General features: G+C 40.7%; 2 protein-coding genes across 8 annotated transcripts in view; one reads left to right on the plus strand and one right to left on the minus strand.

The window, feature by feature from the left end:
• Nucleotides 1-1,846, minus strand: part of gdpd5b (glycerophosphodiester phosphodiesterase domain containing 5b) — an 87,168-nt gene extending 85,322 nt beyond the window's left edge. For 4 of the 6 annotated variants that reach the window (XR_013964616.1, XM_080772353.1, XM_080772355.1 and 1 more), the window contains exon 1: nt 1,448-1,846. The gene's annotated coding sequence lies outside the window, so the exon portion shown is untranslated. The remainder of the gene's footprint in view (nt 1-1,447) is intronic. The other 2 variants (XR_013964614.1, XR_013964615.1) reach the window with 2 other exon arrangements.
• A 9,895-nt stretch (nt 1,847-11,741) lies between these two features.
• Nucleotides 11,742-18,970, plus strand: serpinh1b (serpin peptidase inhibitor, clade H (heat shock protein 47), member 1b). 2 transcript variants are annotated; one of them, XM_080773052.1, is made up of 8 exons: nt 11,742-12,291; nt 13,129-13,177; nt 14,603-14,830; nt 15,418-15,610; nt 15,862-16,132; nt 16,732-16,830; nt 17,081-17,313; nt 17,667-18,970. In XM_080773052.1, the coding sequence occupies exons 3-8, from the start codon at nt 14,634-14,636 to the stop codon at nt 17,967-17,969; spliced, it is 1,296 nt and encodes a 431-aa protein (XP_080629178.1). In that variant the 5' UTR covers nt 11,742-12,291; nt 13,129-13,177; nt 14,603-14,633; the 3' UTR covers nt 17,970-18,970. The 2 variants fall into 2 exon arrangements, with proteins under 2 accessions (XP_080629178.1, XP_080629179.1); XM_080773053.1 differs by lacking the exon at nt 13,129-13,177.
• The last annotated feature ends 2,106 nt before the right edge of the window (nt 18,971-21,076 follow it).

A 21,076-nucleotide genomic window follows, 5' to 3' on the forward strand; every position in this document is an offset into this window, starting at 1 on the left:
AATACATATTTCAATCAATCAATCAATCAATCATACAATGATGTGTGGTGAAAATAGTCAATCTACTGTAGAGCTGGTATTTTCTCCTATATCATGCTTGAAATAGGAACAGCTAGGCCAGGTTGAAAGTTGTTAACTAGCCAAATAATTAAAATAGATGTGTTCCACTAATAGTAGTCTATACTACCGTACTGTAAAATGGAAGTGTTAAATGACATATGTGATTGTTTATACAAGGAATGTTCTGAGTAGATGCAATTTCTGAATTTTGAAATAACCATGAAAATAAAAGGATATAGCTACAGAATTCCACCACTTCCTATGGACCAGAGCTATAAAACCACCTCCCAGCCTCTAGGACAGTGGTTTTCAACCAGTGGTTCCAGGTGGTCCCCATCTAAATGGTGGAGTTATAACCAAATGGACCCTTATAGATATTGAACTCCTAAATTGAGAGCGTAAAATGAAACCAAATGGACCATTACAGGTCCATTTGGTTTCATTTTACACTCTCAAGTTACATTATTGTTAAACATCTGCATTACCTAATTTACCAGAAGTCTACACAATTAGAGAATGAAGAACAATTGTTATTTTGATCAAAGTGTGCCTGTTATCTCTCCTAATGGTACAACATCAATACAGCATGGATAGTGGACAAAATATTATATTTAATAACAACAACGAAATATCCTTTCGTTTTAGGACTGAGAGACTAAATGTCATCAAATGGTAGTCCGTGGCTCAAATTCAAAATAAATAATGAGCCTTGATATGAAAAGGGTTGAAAACCAGCTGCTCTAGGAAATGGGAAGGAACTGTTAAATTCCCAGAGGCACAACCATGGTGGGTAAAGTGAATAAAAATCCAGTGGCGTTATTAATTCATGAAAATCCTAATCCATGGGGATTAGACCCATGAGTGGTGCACATGAGCACACAAAATTTCCATCATCAAATGCATATCCAGTGGGCTGTTATGTGGGGGAAAGGAAACCCACCCACACTGATTCAGCACCTATAGCTGTGTAGGCTACTACTAGGAGTTCAAAGGCAGACTGATGAATGATGAATCAGACGCCATTCCTTCTGATATGATAAAAAGGCACAGGACACGTGAGTCTGGGAGATAGTAAAATAATGTATGCAAATTAAACCAATGTCCACAAAAGGGGACGCCTGAAAAACCCAAGGTCCACAAACATCATGGGCGTGTCTGCCGACTGTTTTATTTTTTTCTTGAGCCTGTAATGTTACACGAGACCTGAGAGAGAAGTAACGTGAGCCTACTAAATGGACAAATACGGTTTAGCCTAATGGCTGCAACAACACACTGACACAGACATTGTTATACAAACGTAAAAACACAAATAGACTACTCTAATTTACGTCCTGCTATTATCTATAAAGTAACTATAAGGTATCCAATAAATCCACATCCATAACACTCACCTCACCTGTCCGAAGCTTCCACTTATATTTCTTCCAACGCTGGGACCCGTTTCGCCGTGAAGTTGTGTTCCTCTCCTCAGAAGTCCCCCTCCAGACAAATTATTGCCCTCAAAGCGACAAAACTGGACCGTAAAGGTAATAGGTGGGTGGTCTGGAAACGTAGTGACAAAACGCTGAGCCAAAACAGCCCCTACAACGAAAACAAAAGAGACCCGTCCCGTCAAGGACGAGTGGACTTGATACGGTTTCTCCCTTTTAGTAAATTATGAAAAGCCTGCAGCAGCAGCTTTGATCTAATTTGTCTGTGTCATGTTGATATTGTTGTTCACTTTAGTAGTCCCAAATGTTTTTACGTCCGCTTGAGCACTGTCCCTGTAAAGCCAGCATGCCGTGGGTGTGTGTGAGCTCTGTGTGTGTGAACACCCGGGCGAGTCATTCAGTCGGAAGACTAGTGGGAGGAGTTCGCCTGTCCTCTTGTACAGTGCGAGAGCGTCACCAAGCTACGGGACAAATACAGTCAGCAGCGCCACGAGACCTGTCAACACGACACGCGCACACGCACGCGCGCGCGCACACACACTCACACGCACACACACTCACGGCACACACAAACTTTCATACATTTACAGTTTTGGTTTGTGATTACCTGATAACATCTGAATATAATCTGAATGATAGTAGGCCTGTCTAACGATAATTTTGACCTTTTGCCTTTTGGAAGTTTACATCCTGACCTTGAACCTTCCCTATCATATTTAAAGTGTCACATGTTCTGTATAGGCTTACATGATTTTGTCCAAAGGTCAAAGATTGTGACCTCAGCCTATTGACATTATCCACAAGACATCTTATTAAACAGCATTGCGTTTTGTCACAAGAACTCACAATGCACTCATCACAAGAAAACTTGTATGTCATCAGCAGTACTCCTTTCATCTGTAAAAACTGCCCTCAAGAGAATTTTGTATTTATCCTGTAATCCTGCTTTTGACAATTAAATGCTACAGACACGTAGCTCCCTGATTTATGATACTGTATTGCCCCATTTGGCTGAAATACACATTACACCAATAAACAAATCAAAGTAACTAACTGCTGTTTGGCTCACAACATCTTTAGTTATTTCACTAATGCACTTGTTGCAGTTATTTCAATAATGAATTCACTCGTTGTAGTTTGGTATCTTTAGATAGATAGATAGATAGATAGATAGATAGATAGATAACTTTATTGGCAGTTTAATACAATTTACAGAAAAGTTTAAAAAAAAAAAAACGCCAAATGGCCAAATAGACACAAAAAAGCCTTCGCTTGTTTCCAATCCAATCCAATCCACTTTATTTATATAGCACGTTTCAAAACTCATGGTTTACAAAGTGCTGTACAGGAGAAAATAAAAACAAATGCACTAAAGCTACCACACAGAATAACAACAGCGAGAAAACAAAGTACAAACTGTGAAAACAACTGAGACACATTACAGAAAAGCAACAGAAAAGCAACAGCATCACAGTGAGACAAAACATATACAAGGACCGAAGGAACTCAAGCGGGGTTAACTTAAAAGCCAAGGTATAGAGGTGGGTCTTTAGGCAAGATTTAAAAGTCTCGATGGAAGGGGCCAATTTGACGTGGGAGGGGAGTGCGTTCCATAGTTTGGGGGCTACAACAGAGAAGGCTCGGTCGCCTCTGGACTTTAAGCGGGTCTTCTTTGTGACCCTGAGATTTAGCTGGCCCTCAAACCACAGTGACTTAGGAGATAAGGTCAGACAGATAAAGAGGAGCCAGACCATTAATAGATTTAAAGACAAATAAAGAATTTTAAAATCAACTCTGAAGCGGACAGGGAGCCAATGAAGGGAGGCCAAGACAGGTGTGATATGCTCACGTCTGTGAGTACCTGTGATTAGACAGATAAAGAGGAGCCAGACCATTCATAGATTTAAAGACAAATAAAGAATTTTAAAATCAACTCTGAAGCGGACAGGGAGCCAATGAAGGGAGGCCAAGACAGGTGTGATATGCTCACGTCTGTGAGTACCTGTGAGTAGACGTGCGGCCGAGTTCTGGACTAGCTGGAGTCGACGTTAAACCAACGTACAATGCATTGTTTCCATTGTGGTCCACCTTGTAACATGAAACCTGGTTAAACAAAACAACCATGAAACAAATAATCCTTATATATAAGGCTGGGAGCTATACACATGGGACAAGATCGAGGTACTCTAAGAGAAGAGTCCAGAATATGGGAGATGGGCTATCCAGGGTCGGAAGCTAAATATGACCAGTTAGTGTGCAGATGGAGCCATAATTTAAGGTCTTTCCTAAATCTTGCAAGATAATTTAAGGATTTCAGGGCTGGCTGGAGGGAGTGCATTCCACAGAGTAGTGGTTGCGTAGAAAAAAGCATTTTTTCCCTTGAGTGTCCTGAAACTTGGTAAAGTTTTCCCAAGACAATTTCAAAAACCTTTAATGTTTTGGTCACAGCCACCGAACACCACTAACAAGAAGCTACTGAGTTGAGCACATCCGTGCGACTCCAGTGTTGAAAAATGGCTGCCGATGGCATAGTAGTTAACATACACCCTGAACAGCTTCTACACGGCTACACCATTATTCATCCATGTACAAGCGGCACAGTCATGTAATAATGTTTTTTATATATAATTTTGATTGTAGGACTACATAGGACCTAGAGTAAAACGTCAATAAGCCTGTTACGAAGCCACGGCAGATTTAAAAAATATAGGGTGACATTTCTTCCTTTGCCTATTGGGAATGTGAGTGCAAAGTTTCATGAAAATGTGACGCTGCGTTCATGATTTGAGGCATTCTTTTTGGCCATCAAAGGCCTGCTGGTGACGCTATAACAGGCCGATGTGAAAAATGTGGCCTCCAAGGAGTATGTGCAAGTTTCACGCTGATCGGTTCAATGGTGCCGGAGATTAGCTGTACACAGACACAGGACAGACACGCACACACGCACACAGTCACACACACACACACACACACACACACACACACACACACACACACACACACACACACACACACACACACACACACACACACACACACACACACACACACCCCTTCGGCCTGACAGGGACAATAAGATAACTGCAAAATATGCAGACAAATGAAGTAAGCTAATCAAACGTGCAAGTTTCTAAAATAACATTACTAGCCTATACTATATTTTCTGTTGTTTTAATCACTAAAATATCTATTCTCATCTTGTATGAGGAATTGTTGCAAACAGTGGTCAGATTTATCGCCAAGGAAACGGTTGCTGCTGATCATTCTGATGGAAATCCAGCATGATAATGTGTGTGGTGTGTGCCTTCATCCAAATCTTTCTCCAAAAAACCAAAAACAAGCACACGTATTTCTTAAAAGTAATGGAACATCATCTTTCCACCCCCTTCTCCTCCTTGTCACAATTCCCTGTTCAGCTGTGCTTTTCGCATACAATTCTATTCTTCTACACATAAACAGTGTACACTGTATACGTTACACCCATTTCACTTTATTACTATTGCTGCTAAGTTTGTACTTAATAAATCTTTATTCTCCAACCTCCCCCGTCAAATCAAACTCAGCTACTTCTAATGCTGGACCCTGAAGTCAACCCTGCAGAAGTCTCTTGATGGGTGCTACAACTGCTACACCAGAATGTTGCGTGCCGTACTTTACATCAGCAAGAGTACACAACATGTTACCAACAAGACTCTGTATGAGCGAATACCAAGGTTGAGCCAGAAAATAGCAGCCAGGAGAATGAGACTAGCAGGACACTGCCAAAGGCATCAAGAACTGCCAGCCTGCAAATTGGTGCTGTGGGAACCAACACACGGGCATCGATCACGAGGACGTCCCACACTAATGTATGTGGATGTACTGAAGAACGACGCAGAAGCGCAGAATACCAACGAACTGGCCACATGTATGGAGAACCGACGATGGAGGGCTGAGGACGACCTAGAGATAGAGGGATATCCATTTCAAGATTTTCTTTTAATGTTGTTTTTACCTGCTTTTTCTCCGCAATCTAGTCATTATGCCCACATACGTCTGTGTTGTCACTGCTGTTGCATCCTACTGACTCACCTGCCAGTGAGGAGCCCCACCAGGAGTCTCCTCCTGCCCAACACTCCCCACTGACAGGTACCACCCCCAGCCTTTGGGAGTACATGCAATAACCAATATCACCCTGACACCCTCCCCGCCTGGCTTCCCTCCCCTGAAATTGTGTTCGCATCAATCAATGGCCGCCAAAGCCTGTTGCACCATGGTGGATTCGAACTCACAACCTCTGTGGTGGTGGACAGGGACTATTTCCCACTGCACAACCTGAACTATTTAGATTTGTATACTGTAACGCTGGTATACCGTATAGCTACCTTACTGACCAAGCCTAAAGGATGGCAAAGGCAAATACATTTATGAATTAATCAATTCATGTAAATATAAATGTAATGTAATATACATTTTTACATTGTGCCACTGAACATCACAAACGTGTACCTTTTCAAAATTTGACAGCCTGTGGACATAAGCCATGCAAACAAATCACGCCAACATGCTTGACACCAAGGCTCTGCTCGATATGAAAGACAGGGTGCTCTCTCGCTGTCTCTGGGGGAGAGGGGGGGGGGGGGCAGAGCAGCTCGCAATTCATTTCCAATGAGTCACGTGGTTTTGACGAGACAAGCGTGCTCCATGGCTGTCTTCAAGCTTCAAGCCCCCTCTCCCCCAGAGACACAGAGAAGACAGCTGTCTTTTATATGTGACTGAGGCCCAAGACTGGCAGACAAAACATATTTGTTTAGATTTGGCCAGATAACTTTTCTTGTGACCTGCTCTGACTTATGGTGCGTTACCCGTTCATATGGTGCGTACCCAAATCATAATAGTGGAAATGACAGTAATGGGTTGCACATACACCAAGACTGCATTTTAGTTTTTATTCGACCCATTACCGTTATTTCCACTTTAGATTGGGCCACCCAGTGACCCGTGTGTGTGTGTGTGTGTGTGTGTGTGTGTGTGTGTGTGTGTGTGTGTGTGTGTGCGCGCATTCGTGTGTGTGTGTGTGTGTGTGTGTGTGCGCGCATTCGTGTGTGTGTGTCAAGTGAGCGGAAGCAAAGGAGCGAAAGTATTCACAGGGGAGATTTCCTGTGACATTTCCCTGCTGGCAATGCACTGAACCCACAGCCGGCAACCACTGCTCCACACGCCACAGGTCAAAATAGCTCCATTTGGTAGTTTCATTCTGAACTCCACCCCCTTTCAAAAGGCCAACACAGCCAGGGAGAGGGGATTACCTGCAGGGGCCTATACCTAACAACCGGTGGTGATTGTCAATTGTTAATGTGAGGATAAGGAGCTAGGATGAGTGTGAGCAATGTGTTATGTGAAGACCCTCTAGGAACTCCTACTTATGGACCAGAGCTAGGTGACAGTTAGCTCTGTTTGGAACCTCTATATCTACGCTGCTGAGCTTAGCGCAGCAGTGTAGATAGAGGTTCCAAATGGAGCTAGGTGACAGTCTGAGTGAGGATTATTTTTATTAGCCCACTCAAGTTGAAAGATAGAATATCCATTTTAAAGGTTTTAAATAAGAAGAATTAAAATAATAAAGGATTCTCTCAGAACCTACCTTTTCAAAATAATATTATCTTTTTTTTCTCCATTGTTGCACAGAAAGGAATTTCGTTTATTTTTTGCTGTTTTGCCTCCATCTAGTGGTGACTTGGTCACAGTGCCATTGATAACTAAGACTAAATCATGATATTTCAAAAAAGATCCAGCTGCCAAAACCATAGTTTCTTCCTAAATACAATCCCACTAGAACAAACAAAAAACTATACTTACCTTGGCCTAAACATCAAAAGCACAGGGAACTACAACCAAGCTGTAAAGGACCTGAGAGACAAGGCAAAAGAAACATCAAAATAGACATCCCAATTAAAACCTGACTTAAAATACTGGACTCTGTGATAGAACCAATTTCCCTCTATGGTTGTGAGATCTGGGGACCATTAGCAAACCATGACCTTGAAAAATGGGATAAACACCAAACCGAGACCCTACACACAGAATTCTGCAAATCCATTCTCCGAACCCAGCGAAAAACACCAAATAATGCATGCAGGGCAGAATTAGGACGATACCCACTCATAATCAAAATAAAAAAGAGAACACTTAAGTTCTACAACCACCTAAAAGAAAGTGACCTAGATGCACTCCATAACAAGGCACTCACACACAGCGAAACTCTAGAGAGATGCCCCCTTAGCCAGCTGGCCCTGGAACTCCGGGAACTAACACAAACAGAGCCACGAGATAGAAAACCCATTGGACTAAACCAAATTATAAAACAGCAAAAGGAAAACTACCTGACACATTGGAAAGAAGCAACACAAAAGCAGAGTAAACTAGAATGCTATCTGGCCCTAAACAGAGAATACGCAGTGGCAGAATACCTTGACCGACCCAAAACAAAGAAAAATCTTAACTAGGTACAGACTCAGTGAGCACAGTCTTGCGATCGAGAAAGGCCGTCATAGGCAGACCTGTATCCCGAGAGAAGACAGACTATGCACCCACTGCACACAAAATGAAGTGGAAACCGAGCTACACTTCCTAACCATCTGTCCATTGTATCAAGACATCAGAGACACATACTTCCCACAGATTACAACCACACACGGAGATTTTGAAAACATGACCAATGACAAAAAACTCCCATATCTGCTGGGCGAAGTACAACAATGTGCAAACACAGCAGCAAGATTCGTGAGTTGCTGTGATAGGAGGATATCAAACGGAACACAACCACCCTAAAGACTAATCACTGTGTAGGCCTATATTACTGCACTATACCTGCATCCAGTGATCTTGGTACATAGAAATTGATCTACTGTATTGAAGATTCTGACTTTCAAATGTACATAACTTTTGTTTTGATTGTATTGCTGTATTGTTGTATTGTGCTTTGGTAATGTAAACGTATGTTTTCTCATGCCAATAAAGCCCTTTGAATTGAATTGATAACCGACGTCGGACCCATCTTGCGCCACCCTTATCCCTTATCGGAGTCTCTAAACTTATTTGCCATTTTTTACTATTTTGAAAATCATTTTAAAATAGTTCAACTAGCCGATCTACATCTACATGTTGTGAGCTTGTAGATCAGCTATTTAAAAAATGGCAAATAAGTTTAGGGATAAGGGTTAAGGCGCAAGATATAGCCCTGCGGGCTTGTATTCACCATTATCTAACTTGGGAAACTAGGGAAAAACTAACTCATTTCAAAGTTAATTATTGTTGAACTATTGTAGAACTGTGTTTTTAGAGTGATTAGCAAAATGTACAATGACCCTTTAGGCCTTTAGGGTGAAAAAGAATATTAACTCTGTCTGTGGATTAGCCTAATATTTAATGCGGTGCCATTCTGAATTGGTGCCCTTTGGCCATGAAGAGTATTTCAATTGAGGGGAATCCAAACTTTCCTCTAATCTGTGTGCCCTCAATTATAAAACACTGTGTGCTATGAAGAAACTTTGACTCTTGTTAGGAAAGTGTGTAACTTTTCCCACTAGAGGGCATGTCAATTCTATCTGGATCTCTGGCTGTTCCCCAACTATGGGCTACTTCACATTTCTTTATTCTACAGAAGTAGACATCACTTCAAATAGGTTTCATAATGTTATGCTCCTTGAATAATTATTAATACTAACCAAACTGAATGTGTTTTTGTATATTATACAAAAACACATTCAGTTTGGTGCTTGAAAGTCTAGATGGGTTAACTTTCTCTGGGGAGTTGCCCCAGAGAAAATGTAAGAAAATAAAATACATACATACATTACACACACCAAGAATCAAAGCGATACCTCAATTTCTGTGTTAGCTGATACTGATACCGATACCGCATACCAGTGTCGTGATCTCATGTTGTGTTTATAGCTATATCTAGTGTTGTGTTTATATCAGTCTCCTCACTCAAATGTGCACTTGCAGTTTGGGCAACTCCAAAGCAAACTCCACATGTCCCAACATGTTATTTACCTGCCATAGTATCAACGCCTTACCCCCTGTGTCGGATCTGTGGTTAGACTGGCATATTCACCGATACCGATATGACCAGATATGACAAATAAGAGCCGATCCGATACTTTTCCCGATACAGTATCGGGACATCTCTAATCTATAGCTTCCACCTTATCTATTTTTTCAAAAAGAACAGCCTTTACTTTTTCGTATGCTACATTTAATAAAGCCGATTTTCATTAATAAATTGTAAAATTGATGATGCTTATTACCATTGCTTTTTATCTAATCAAAACAGTTTGATTTATTGTGCATTTAACTTGCATAATTAGGTTACAGCGCTAACACTCACTCCCTGTACTCACGTGGTAATCCTAATTGATAAGGTTGCATCATTTCACAGAGGAAATGGAACATTCTTAGGTCTTGCATCACCATGGTAACATACAATCACTCCTCATGGTATGGTGTGTCCAACGTCTTAGTGAAGCTGCTGAAGCAGTATAACGTTTGGCAGGTGTCATGACCTCACAGGCAGCGCCTTCAAATGTTAGAGTTTAGATGCTCTCTAAAATGATATAATACGACAGTTTTGACAGCTACTGTTTTGCGAGACAAAAACTACCCTTGTATAATTGCAAGTTAGTGGGTATTTTGAGACTTTTTTTGTCAGCATAATATTTTTTTTGTATTACTTTATAAATCAAAGCCGGTGAGACCTACTGTATATAATTTTCTCATAAACAAGGGGGAGAAACAACATGAAACCAAAAGTTATCCAGCCCTTTCAGATTAACTAATCTGACGTCGGGGTGGAAATAATAGTCTTCATAGACCATATTCCACTGTGATTCCATTGTGGTTATGCCCATTCCAGTTAGATCGAAAGAGTTTGTGAAACTACAGCAATGATATCAGGGTAATCAACTGCCCCCAATTTCTCAATCATCTGAAAGACATTAACCAGATCTCGACCAATGTAGCAGAGCCAGAGCCACACATTTAGTATCACTAGTAAAATATACTGTAAATCTATGTTTACTGTATATTATGAATCTATGTATACAATGCAAATGTACACCAGTATATAAATCAAATCTATATGTAAACTGGATATTGAAATCTAGGTAGGCTATTCATAATAAAAGTATTGAAGAAAGGTATGTTCACGGCGCAGATCAAACAATGTTCTAGAAGCTTCTGGCCCTAGTGCTTATAATTCCCCTTGCACATCAATGGAAGGCAAGTCAGGACAATGTACGTTAGAGCTGCAAATAGAAGGAAATCCTCATGGTAGGAAAACGTTTTAGTTAGACATTGTTAACTTAACTCTAAAAGTAAAATTTATATTATTCAAGATTTTGTACATTTATTGAATATGCACAATCACAGAAAACAAAGACACTGGACAGACACTGATTTGTGTTATAATGATGACTATTTGTCCTGCATTATGCATTGCATCAGAGAACTCAGAAAGGCATGATGGTTTTCAGGTTTTCAGCATACATCCGTTTTTGTAAAGTCTCAGGTCTTCTTATTTACCTTCTAATTTTAAACTCTTTTACAATGGAAAACTATTTCTTATCATACACGCTCTCAAGATTATTTGACGCTTGAGACCATGAATACCTCCACTACATCTGGAAAATCTGCTTTCAAGTGCGCTGCCCCACACTTGGAACACCTTACAGACTTCACTAAAGTACAGCTCTCTTCCTTCTCTATATCGCTTTCAACTTGATATATCAACGTTGGTAAATATCAACTGTACCCGTTTTAATTGAGTTGATCACTATGTAATGTTCCTTTATTATTACCAGTAATTTACTTTATTCATCTATGTTTTGTTTTCTTCCCCCCCCCCATTGTAGATTGTTGATGTGTTGTAATCTCGGCACCATTGAAAAAGAGGGTCTCAGCCCTCAGTGTGTTCTCCGAGAACTAAATAAAGGTTGAAATGAAAATAATTCACGACTACTATTCACGGCAATGGTTCCTCCTTGACTGCAGCTCCCCTCCCATCCTCTCCCTCATCCCACCCACATCCCTGACCCACCCGACAGTCGTAGTACTGTAGACGTGGCAGTGTGGGGGATGGGGGAGCTGAAAGAATGCAACTTCTTTCTGAAGTCCTTTAAGGGCTTAACTTGTATACTTTTGCCGCAACAAAAAGTCAAAAAAAAAATACCTGAATAGAATGAATCTGTGTTTGTAGGTTAATCAGGATGAGCTTTTGTTCGTCTTTCTTGAGGGAGTGGATGTTCAGTACACTATGCACACAATGTGCCTATTCACTGATTCAGTGCTAGGTCTCTCCAGGGAGGAACATGCTCTAATGACATTATGTACTTTTATGGATTAAAGCAATGCATTTTTGTAATTATATTTCATCTCCGTTTTTAGATAAGATGAAATTAGTGAGTCAGCTAGCAACATTAGGACCTTAAAAACTATGGGAGTTGAGAATTTCTAGGTACTGACCTGGGATCAGATCCCCCAACCCCCTTGGTTTGAACTCATACACAATACAGAGATCAGATCAGCGCTCATATGGGGTTCATCATTACTGTAGTCCACTCCTCACTGCAGCCTCTGGATAAAGTGGGACGTCCCAGACTTCCAGCTAGAATATTCCTGAGGAAAGACAGACCAACTCATTTGAATATCCCATACCCATTTCCAGAAGTTTCTCTGAAAGCGTATAGAGCAGTTGACCCTGCATTCAAAGCTACACACTCTACGAGAAACACGAGGAGAAAACCTAGCAGTTCTGTGCCAGGTAAGGATTGGATGATCACTGCTGATAAGGTTTTGTTTTCTAGGCAGATGCTGAAAGGAGAGCTTTGTCTACAAGAGCTTTGTTTACAAAGTAACAGTGCTACACTTTTTTTCTTACATTCTTATAGGTTGTCCTGGACACTGTACAGTACTCCTGTTGTTGGATTTCACTGAAAAGAGGAAAACTGTGTATAAGTAGACCTACAAAACAGAATTTGTCATGCAACTTGACTAAGAGATTATGTTAAAGATGTTAGTCTGTTGCATGCATATTGTTGAATATTGATGCGCATGACGATATGCATGTACACATTCTGTAAGCCTTATTGAATGACTGTGTTCATTCCTTTGGGTGGTCGGACGTTCTAATGAATCTCTGGAATTTAGATCCTTCTTTACTTGGGTATTGTGGACTCAACTGGATGAAAAGTTTTTTTATTTGTGTGGATCACATATAACCCAATGAGAGCTAATGTGTCTGCTTGTTTCTGCATGATGGCAACAAGATTATAGCTAATTCGCGAATACATGTGTGGCTCACAAAGGTTAAAAAGCAGAGCTAAAGGAAGAATGCTGTAGATTAGATTACATACACTAAAGAAAGAATATTTCTCCACCAGAGCTTAAATAATGTATTTCTGCTTGGATTCCATTTTGTGCACAGACTATATATTCCTTGTGAATCGCAAGGCCTCGAGTTTGAATCCGACTCCCGTCTTGTATGCGTTTCTCTCCTCGCTCTGCCCTGCTTGGTTTCCTGACTAGCTGGGAGATAAACATCTGTCTGTCTGCTCTGGCTATGGAGATTACCAAAATGCACCTCTTGTCTGTCTTTCAGAATCTATAAAGAATGAAAATGGCAGACATCAGTATGAAAAGTATTCAAGGTATCCAGACAAAACAAATGCAATGTGTGTAACATTTAACATTCAGACAGGGATAACAGGAGCAAAGGAGCCTGCCAACTGGAGTCATCATCAGATAAATGTCAGGCTATTGGCCTAAACAAAATTGTGTAGATTAGACTTGCTGGCACATGCCCTGAACTTGGAGATCATCGTCATAGATCATACAACCTTTGTAATGTACGAAACAGAATATCCTGGGCACAAGGATTTGCCATAATATTTCATGGTGAAAGCAAAATTATGTTTTTGGACCTCTTTAAATTATCACATTAATAGAATACATATTAACTAAAGCCCGAGAGGAACATAGTTCAAAGGCGAATGTTGTGCACATTCAGGTAAGTCGCTGGTGCTGGACAACATAAATAAATAGTTTTAAAAGAAAGATCTGCACAGCAGCTTTGCTCCGACAATTTTGCAAATAGTGTCAGAAGACTCATCAGAGTTTCGACCAAACAATTTGGCCTCCCTCAAGTGAAGGAACAAATTGTGTCAGCATATACAGAGCTCTATGGTTAAGTAGTAGTTGCAGCAGAAAACCTGGACTTCAGGGCTTCCTTCCTGCTAACAGGGCAGGAAACATGTCCGCAGTAGGGGCGGTGGAGGGGGAATGATTTTCCTCGGCTTGAGGCTTCAGTCAGTGTGCTTCTCAACAAACCCTGCCCCTTTTTCCTCTGGGGCCTTGTAACAGGATTACAATCCATGCCGAGCCTGTGACCTTTCCCACACAACTTTCAGCTAAATATGGAGCACTGTGATGAATCGGTTATATATCCCATTTCACAACCTCAATCCTAACTTCTTTAAATAATTGATTTTCAATTGAAAAACGCCCCCCTTTTGCTGTTGAAAATCAGTTTTTTTTTTGCTTCACACTTGCTGTATATGTGCTGCTTTACTTATTTAGTTTTTTCAACTCTGGGTCATGAATAACCTTTTAGACACATAATTTACCGCATAATCTTTTCACATATTTCGCATTCCTCACAACTTTCAGCATATTTCACATTATCACATTATTATTAGCGGTGATGTTGTGCACCTGCACCACGTCACCATTCCTTTAAAAGGAATCTACATTCAGTCACACTCCACACTGATGAAGGCTGGATAGCCGAAACGTTTGTCCATTTTTTCAAATATGAAATAAACTATATTTGAACTGCAGTCCTGGTGTGTGCAACCCACTACCCTTTATTTTTAGCATATTTCACATTTAAATGTTTTTTTGCATATTTTGCAACATTCCGGATTATTTCGCATTTCTCACAACTTTTCGCAACCTTCCGCACATTTCACAACTACCCGCAAAAGGATTTTAGGCCGCATAATCAAGGATTTCTGCCTGGGTTTTTCTGGAGGTCTAACCTTTACACACTTAACTTACTGTAGTCTTATCTACAGGCTGTAATTGCTGCTTGACGAGGCAAACAGGATGTGGATGAGAAGCGTTGTTGTGCTGTGCCTTATGGCCCTGATGACCGCTGCAGAGGTCAAGAAGCTGAGCAGCCATGCCACCACAATGGCAGACAACAAGACGCTGAGCAGCCATGCCACCACACTGGCTGACAACAAGACGCTGAGCAGCCATGCCACCATACTGGCTGACAACACCTTCAACCTGGCTTTGAGGTGTGATGATATCCTGTGTTGTTAACACTTGAACACATCAAAATCATACTGTATATATATATATATATACCATAATACCGTTTAAGCAAGCATTGTATTGTATAATTTTAATAAATTGTACAGCTCCTGTCAGTCTACATAGCTGACATTACGTTCACAGCTTCAATTATTATTATTATTACCCTTAACGCTTTGTGTGCCAGGTATTAATGATTTAATTAAATCGCCTGTGTTTTCAGCATTTTTACCTTTTTTTGAAGAGCCACTGCAGTCACGATGTGTCCAGGGTGTGGGAGTCCGAGGAGCGTGTCTCCTATTACACAGAGAAAACCAAATCATGACCAATGGTTCATGAGTTAGGGGCCCTCGAAAAAAGCTTGTTTACTTTGGACCAAAAACACAACCTGGGAACAAAGAATCGGAGATAAATCCCTTTTTCTGAAACAGATAACATACTAGGGCCAGCGGAGATCTTTTCCCCACGTCCTGCCTGTAGTATGTGTCTCCTAGCAACCGGGGATCATTCAGATCATCTTAGAATGATGGTAATTAATTAATTGTATACTGTATCTCTGATTCTGGTTTAGCCTGTACCACAACATGGCAAAGGAGAAAGACACAGAGAACATCCTCATCTCCCCTGTAGTGGTGGCTTCTTCCCTGGGGATGGTGGCCCTCGGTGGCAAATCCTCCACAGCTTCCCAGGTGAAGACTGTCCTCAGCGTTGACAAGTTGAAAGACGAGCATGTTCACACAGGAATCTCCGAGCTGCTGGCAGAGGTAGGCTTAATGTAATGAAATAATTGTGTTTACATTGTTTCTAAATTCCCCCAAAAACAATTTAATTTGTCCTATAAAACTGTTATAATCTGGATAACAACAGACTTCTGATAACTATTGTACTTAATTAGCCACATTGGTCTCAAAACATTACACTGCAAGTATGTTTCTGCCTTCAGCAATTTCCCTTTAAGGAAAATTTATGTTTTTAACCATATCTAAGTCATCTCATCTTTTATATTTGACATCAGCTGAGTGATGCCAAGACAAGAAACTCTACCTGGAAGATCAGCAACCGCCTGTATGGGCCCAGCTCTGTGTCCTTTGTCGATGACTTTGTGAAGAACAGCAAGAAGCATTACAACTATGACCATTTAAAGATCAACTTCACGGACAAGAAGACTGCCGTCAACTCCATCAATGAGTGGGCGGCCAAGTCAACAGATGGCAAACTGCCTGAGGTCACCAAGGATGTGCAGAATGCAGATGGAGCCATGATTGTCAACGCCATGTTCTTTAAGCGTAAGTAGAGAATGAACACATCGACTGTCTGTCAGTATGAGAGCCTCCGTCTCTCGAGGAATTGATTCCGTGGTTGGACCTGGCTGACGCGCTGCTGATAGACTTGTACTGTTCGCTGTGTGTCAGTGCTCCAATGATAAACACAGGCAGCTCTTTACTTCGTGCTTTTAAATATTTATTGCTTGCTTCGCCCTTCCGGGTCAATCCTCCCGAGTCACTATGGTCCTATGGTCCCTACCCTACAGATGCCAGTGAACCTGACGCTTATAAGGATAACAGCGCCACCCCATGGTCACAAATTCACTTGAAAATTTTACTCATTTGGCCCTCAACAGTCAGGATTCAGAGTGTTTTTCACCAACCTTTGAAGAATCATCAAGCTAGAAGCATCCCTATTTGAGAATAGAAGATCTATAAGTATCAAGGCGTGTTGTGAGCTTGTAGATTGGCTATATCTTTGACAATTGAGATTTGGTGTAGAGGGAAAAAAGGAGGAGGCCTAGTATAGACCCCAGTTATTGGAGTAAGGTGGTTAATAATAATAAATAATTTGCAACGGTAAAAGAGAACTGAATCTCTTCCTGTTTGCCCATGCACAGCTCACTGGGAGGAGAAATTTCATGAGAGGATGGTGGACAACCGTGTTTTCATGGCTTCCCGGTCATTGCAAATTGCTATTCAAATGATGCATCGCACAGGTGGGTTATACAATATTTACTTTTATTTAGACTTCAATTATGACCCAATCAGTCAAAATAGCATTATTCCATGATATTGTATTTCAATTAAAATTGTTTCATTGCTGAATAACACAAGGCAAAAGTGAGAGAAATACACAACAATGCAGCGATTAAAACACATAAAAAGCTGAGCAGCACATTTTTTTTATTACATGTTATTGCAACTTCCAAACATTTGGATTCTCCTATCTGCTCCTATACCATGCAGGTCTCTATGACTTCCACGAGGATGCAGAGAGCCGCGTCTCTGTGCTCAGCATGCCCCTGGGTAAGAAGCAGGCCTCCATGATCGTGATCATGCCACAGCACATGGAGCCCCTCGAGCGTCTGGAGAAGCTTCTCACCAGGAAGCAGGTGGACACCTGGCTCAGCAAGATGGAGCAGAGGGCCGTGGCCATCTCCCTCCCAAAGGTCAACATGGAAGTCAGCCACAACCTGCAGGTAAGCAGCGATTTTGGTTGTTTCTTAGTAGGAAGACAAAGTACTGTAGGAGTATATTTCCACTCTGTGATACATTAAAGTAAAGGCTAAAACTAATTTAATAATATTGGCAAAGGAATTGTTGTAATAGATACAGGCTCAGGGGTAGAGTGGCCGGTTCCCAGTTCGATCCCGGGCTCCCCCAGAGTTATATGAAGTGTCCTTGAGAAAGACTCCGAACCCCTAATAGCTCCCGATGTGCAGGTTGGTGCCTTGCATGGTTTCCTCCGCCATCGGTGTGTGAATGGGTGATGATGCACAATCTATCTGTTTGCTGGTTTATTTCCATCCATTAATATCACTCCTCTTTCCAGAAAAATCTCGGCAAGCTTGGTCTGACAGAGGCTGTGGACAAGGCCAAGGCTGACCTGTCCAATATCTCCGGCAAGAAGGACCTCTACCTCTCCGATGTCTTCCATGCCTCCGCCTTTGAGCTGGGCACAGAGGGTAACCCAATGGACACCAGCATGTACGGCACGGACAAGCTGAAAGCTCCAAGGCTCTTCTACGTCGACCATCCCTTCATCTTCCTGGTGAAGGACAACAAGACCAACTCCATCCTCTACATTGGCAGAATGGTGCGACCCAACGGAGACAAGATGCGTGATGAGTTATAATAATAACTAGCCCTTACCCGTTGCGATATACTGATTACTGCGCCCTGGGTGCGTTTTCGCATTTTTAATTCACTAATAAATTCATTATTAATCATTAACGTCTCAAAACGAAAAAAGGGGCTTCGTTAAGACCTCCATATTATTATGGTCAATGCATGTGTGAAAAGTGGGAGCGATTGATGCAAGCAGTGAGGAGCTACGGTGGTGTTTCTGACACACAGACAGACAGACATTGACTGAATTATAGTATGATGATGTGTATGTTGGTGCGGTTTCTTCTGTGGTTTTTTGTATTTTTTGGGAGGTAACTTGGGTGACTAATACTTTCACAGGTTAAATCATCACATGAACAAAATATTTGTGTGTGTGTGTGTGTGTGTGTGTGTGTGTGTGTGTGTGTGTGTGTGTGTGTGTGTGTGTGTGTGTGTGTGCCTGCACGTGCGTTCGTTCGTGCGTGCGTGCATGCGTATTCTGGTATGCTGGCTGTGACCTCAACAGAACATTCCAATAGATAATATGTGAATGACTGAATATGAGCTTCATGATTTTAGCAAGAACTAAAACAAGTGGTGCATTTGGTAGTTTTCCCCCCTGCCTTCTTTGGTGTAAATAATGCATTTGAGAACACAGGCAAAACACCATTATGTGCCTTATATGCAAATCAACAGCAAACACTGCAGACAGCATGCTTATATTAAGGATGATCTCTCTACATGTCAATGTCGTTTAATTATCCTGGCAGTAGACCTAACAGGTAGTCTACATGGCTAAGCTATCTGCATTTTCATGCATTATCTTTAATGTTTAAAGAAAAAACCTACAACATTGGAAAGGTGGGGAAAAAAGGGGATATGTTCACATTATAGGCTCACTTTCAAAACATATTGTGTAATGTTTTATTGTTGTAGTAGCAGTCCTATATCCACAGAACGTTTGTGTGATGTGATTCAGTTATGTTTTTTTGTTTTGTTGTTTTTAAATAAAAATAAACAATTATGACTGATGTGTAGGCTACTTATGTTAGGATAGCTACTGTATAAATTGTTGATGTCGGGTGGAAAGGTGTAGCCTATGTCCAAAAGTGTTCCTTTAATATTTTAGGACACTCCTGTGTGTGTGTGTGTGTGTGTGTGTGTGTGTGTGTGTGTGTGTGTGTGTGTGTGTGTATAAAGTAGAAATATGGAGATACAACTAAATGCTACTGAAATACAATACAATACTAATATTTAGCTATAATATTTAACCAGGGGAATCAGTTCTCAGGCTTTACACAGATAGTTTCCAGTTGGCTGGAGGGTGAGCATTCCATTCTTTCCTGGAATGTGGGGATTTGACAACTGACTCCTCCTCCTGGCTATATGGGCCTAAAGGACACACCAACCCACAGAGTTCCAGAAACGTCTGCGTCAAGCTTTTCTTACCATAGTAGGCCTATTTCTATTTTCTAAGTAGAAACAGTCAGCAGGTATTTGATTCAGAGACAGAGACAGAAGCGGCAAAGGCATTAGGGCTATATGGACTAGACCTAGACGAAGCTTATAAATATGTTCCAATCCAGCACAGCTGAGATAATAAAATAATAGTGATAATAGTAGCCCAGCGGTGTTCTTTGATGAGTTCTTCATCTTCGTCTGATAGTTATTTTGCAGGTCATACAATGTTCAAATTCATATTCATATTCAAATGAGGTTGCCAAGGAGAAAATAACAAATCCAAGTATGCATTATGGAATTAATTTACAAATGATGTAAATGAATGGTATAATAGCAAACATTTAATGTATCACTTTCCGTGACTCATCTCAGAAACAAATTAACTTGAAGGCTCTGCTTGGGTGAATAATGAACATTTAAACAAATGAACGATATCTGAGGGAAGGTCTTGGCGCCATCTCCTGATGCTGGTTGCCTAGTGCAATGGAGTAAACTCAAACGTGTTACAAATGAAGGATTTATTTGCTTCATTATGCCATTATACATACATGTGTGTATGTACCTCATTAATAAATTTACAAACATATACATTACAAGAAAGAAATGAATCTTGAAAATAAAATACACTTTTCCAGGTGATCCTGCTCATATTAACTAGACATAAAGAATAAATAATGTGTTCTTATTCCCGTTATGATTATGTGCTATTTCCTCCAACATCCACATGCATGCTTCATTGCTAAAGATAATGATGCAGCGGCCAACTATATGTATTATTATTTCTCTTTTGTAAGTTGTCCATTAAAGGAAAGGAGTCTTTTCAGAGTCCTCAAGTACATTGAGTTCATTTACATCACCTGAACAACAGATGGTGCTCTTGTCAATGAAGGCAGCATTAAGGATGACTCATGTGTAGTAACAGTTAAGTAGGCTACTCATGATGTACATCAGTCAGAATAGTGTGGGTTTCCAGAATAGTGTGGGTTTCCATTTCTATTATCCATTTTTGTATTCTTGTGTAGTAGCCTATATAATTATACTTCCATATAACACAGAAGTATAAACTGTCTATATTGTGTATACATATTTGTGAACCCATGAACAGCCATGTTGTTTTATGGGCACTTCATGCGCATATTATGTTCATTATTCATGATCTGATTTCCAGTCATGTGGTGACGGATGGAAAAAAATCCATCGCAGACTGCTTTCAAACCATGTCTTTCTAATGGCACATCCTAAATGAAGAGCCAAATGTCAACCCTTTCTTTTCTCCAAACATTGTTTTTTCTGGCTCAGACATCAAGACTATAGTTCTCTCCTTTTAAAGAGTGCAACATCTGGAAAAAACAACAACATACAGCTTCACAGTGCAAATGAAGTCATAACATTGTGTAGTTAATGCAACTTTGACTCATTCTTCTGTCACACCCCACCCCATTGATACAAATACAATAGAAATATAGAGTCCTGTAGCTCAGTGACACTATAATTACATATAGTTATGTAGCAGCCTTTTCCACCATAGAAACCCTCATTCTTACTACTTCCTTTCTCAAGTAAAAACACCCAAAATATTTCTAAGTTGTGCCTCCACAGCAAAGCAAAGAAACGATGCATTTTGTAAAGAAAATAATATCTCAATATATATTTTCCCATGGGCGAGAGGTGGAG

The sequence above is a fragment of the Protomyctophum bolini genome (assembly GCF_963924005.1).
Source record: "Protomyctophum bolini genome assembly, chromosome: 9".
NCBI classification, from domain to species: Eukaryota; Metazoa; Chordata; class Actinopteri; order Myctophiformes; family Myctophidae; genus Protomyctophum; species Protomyctophum bolini.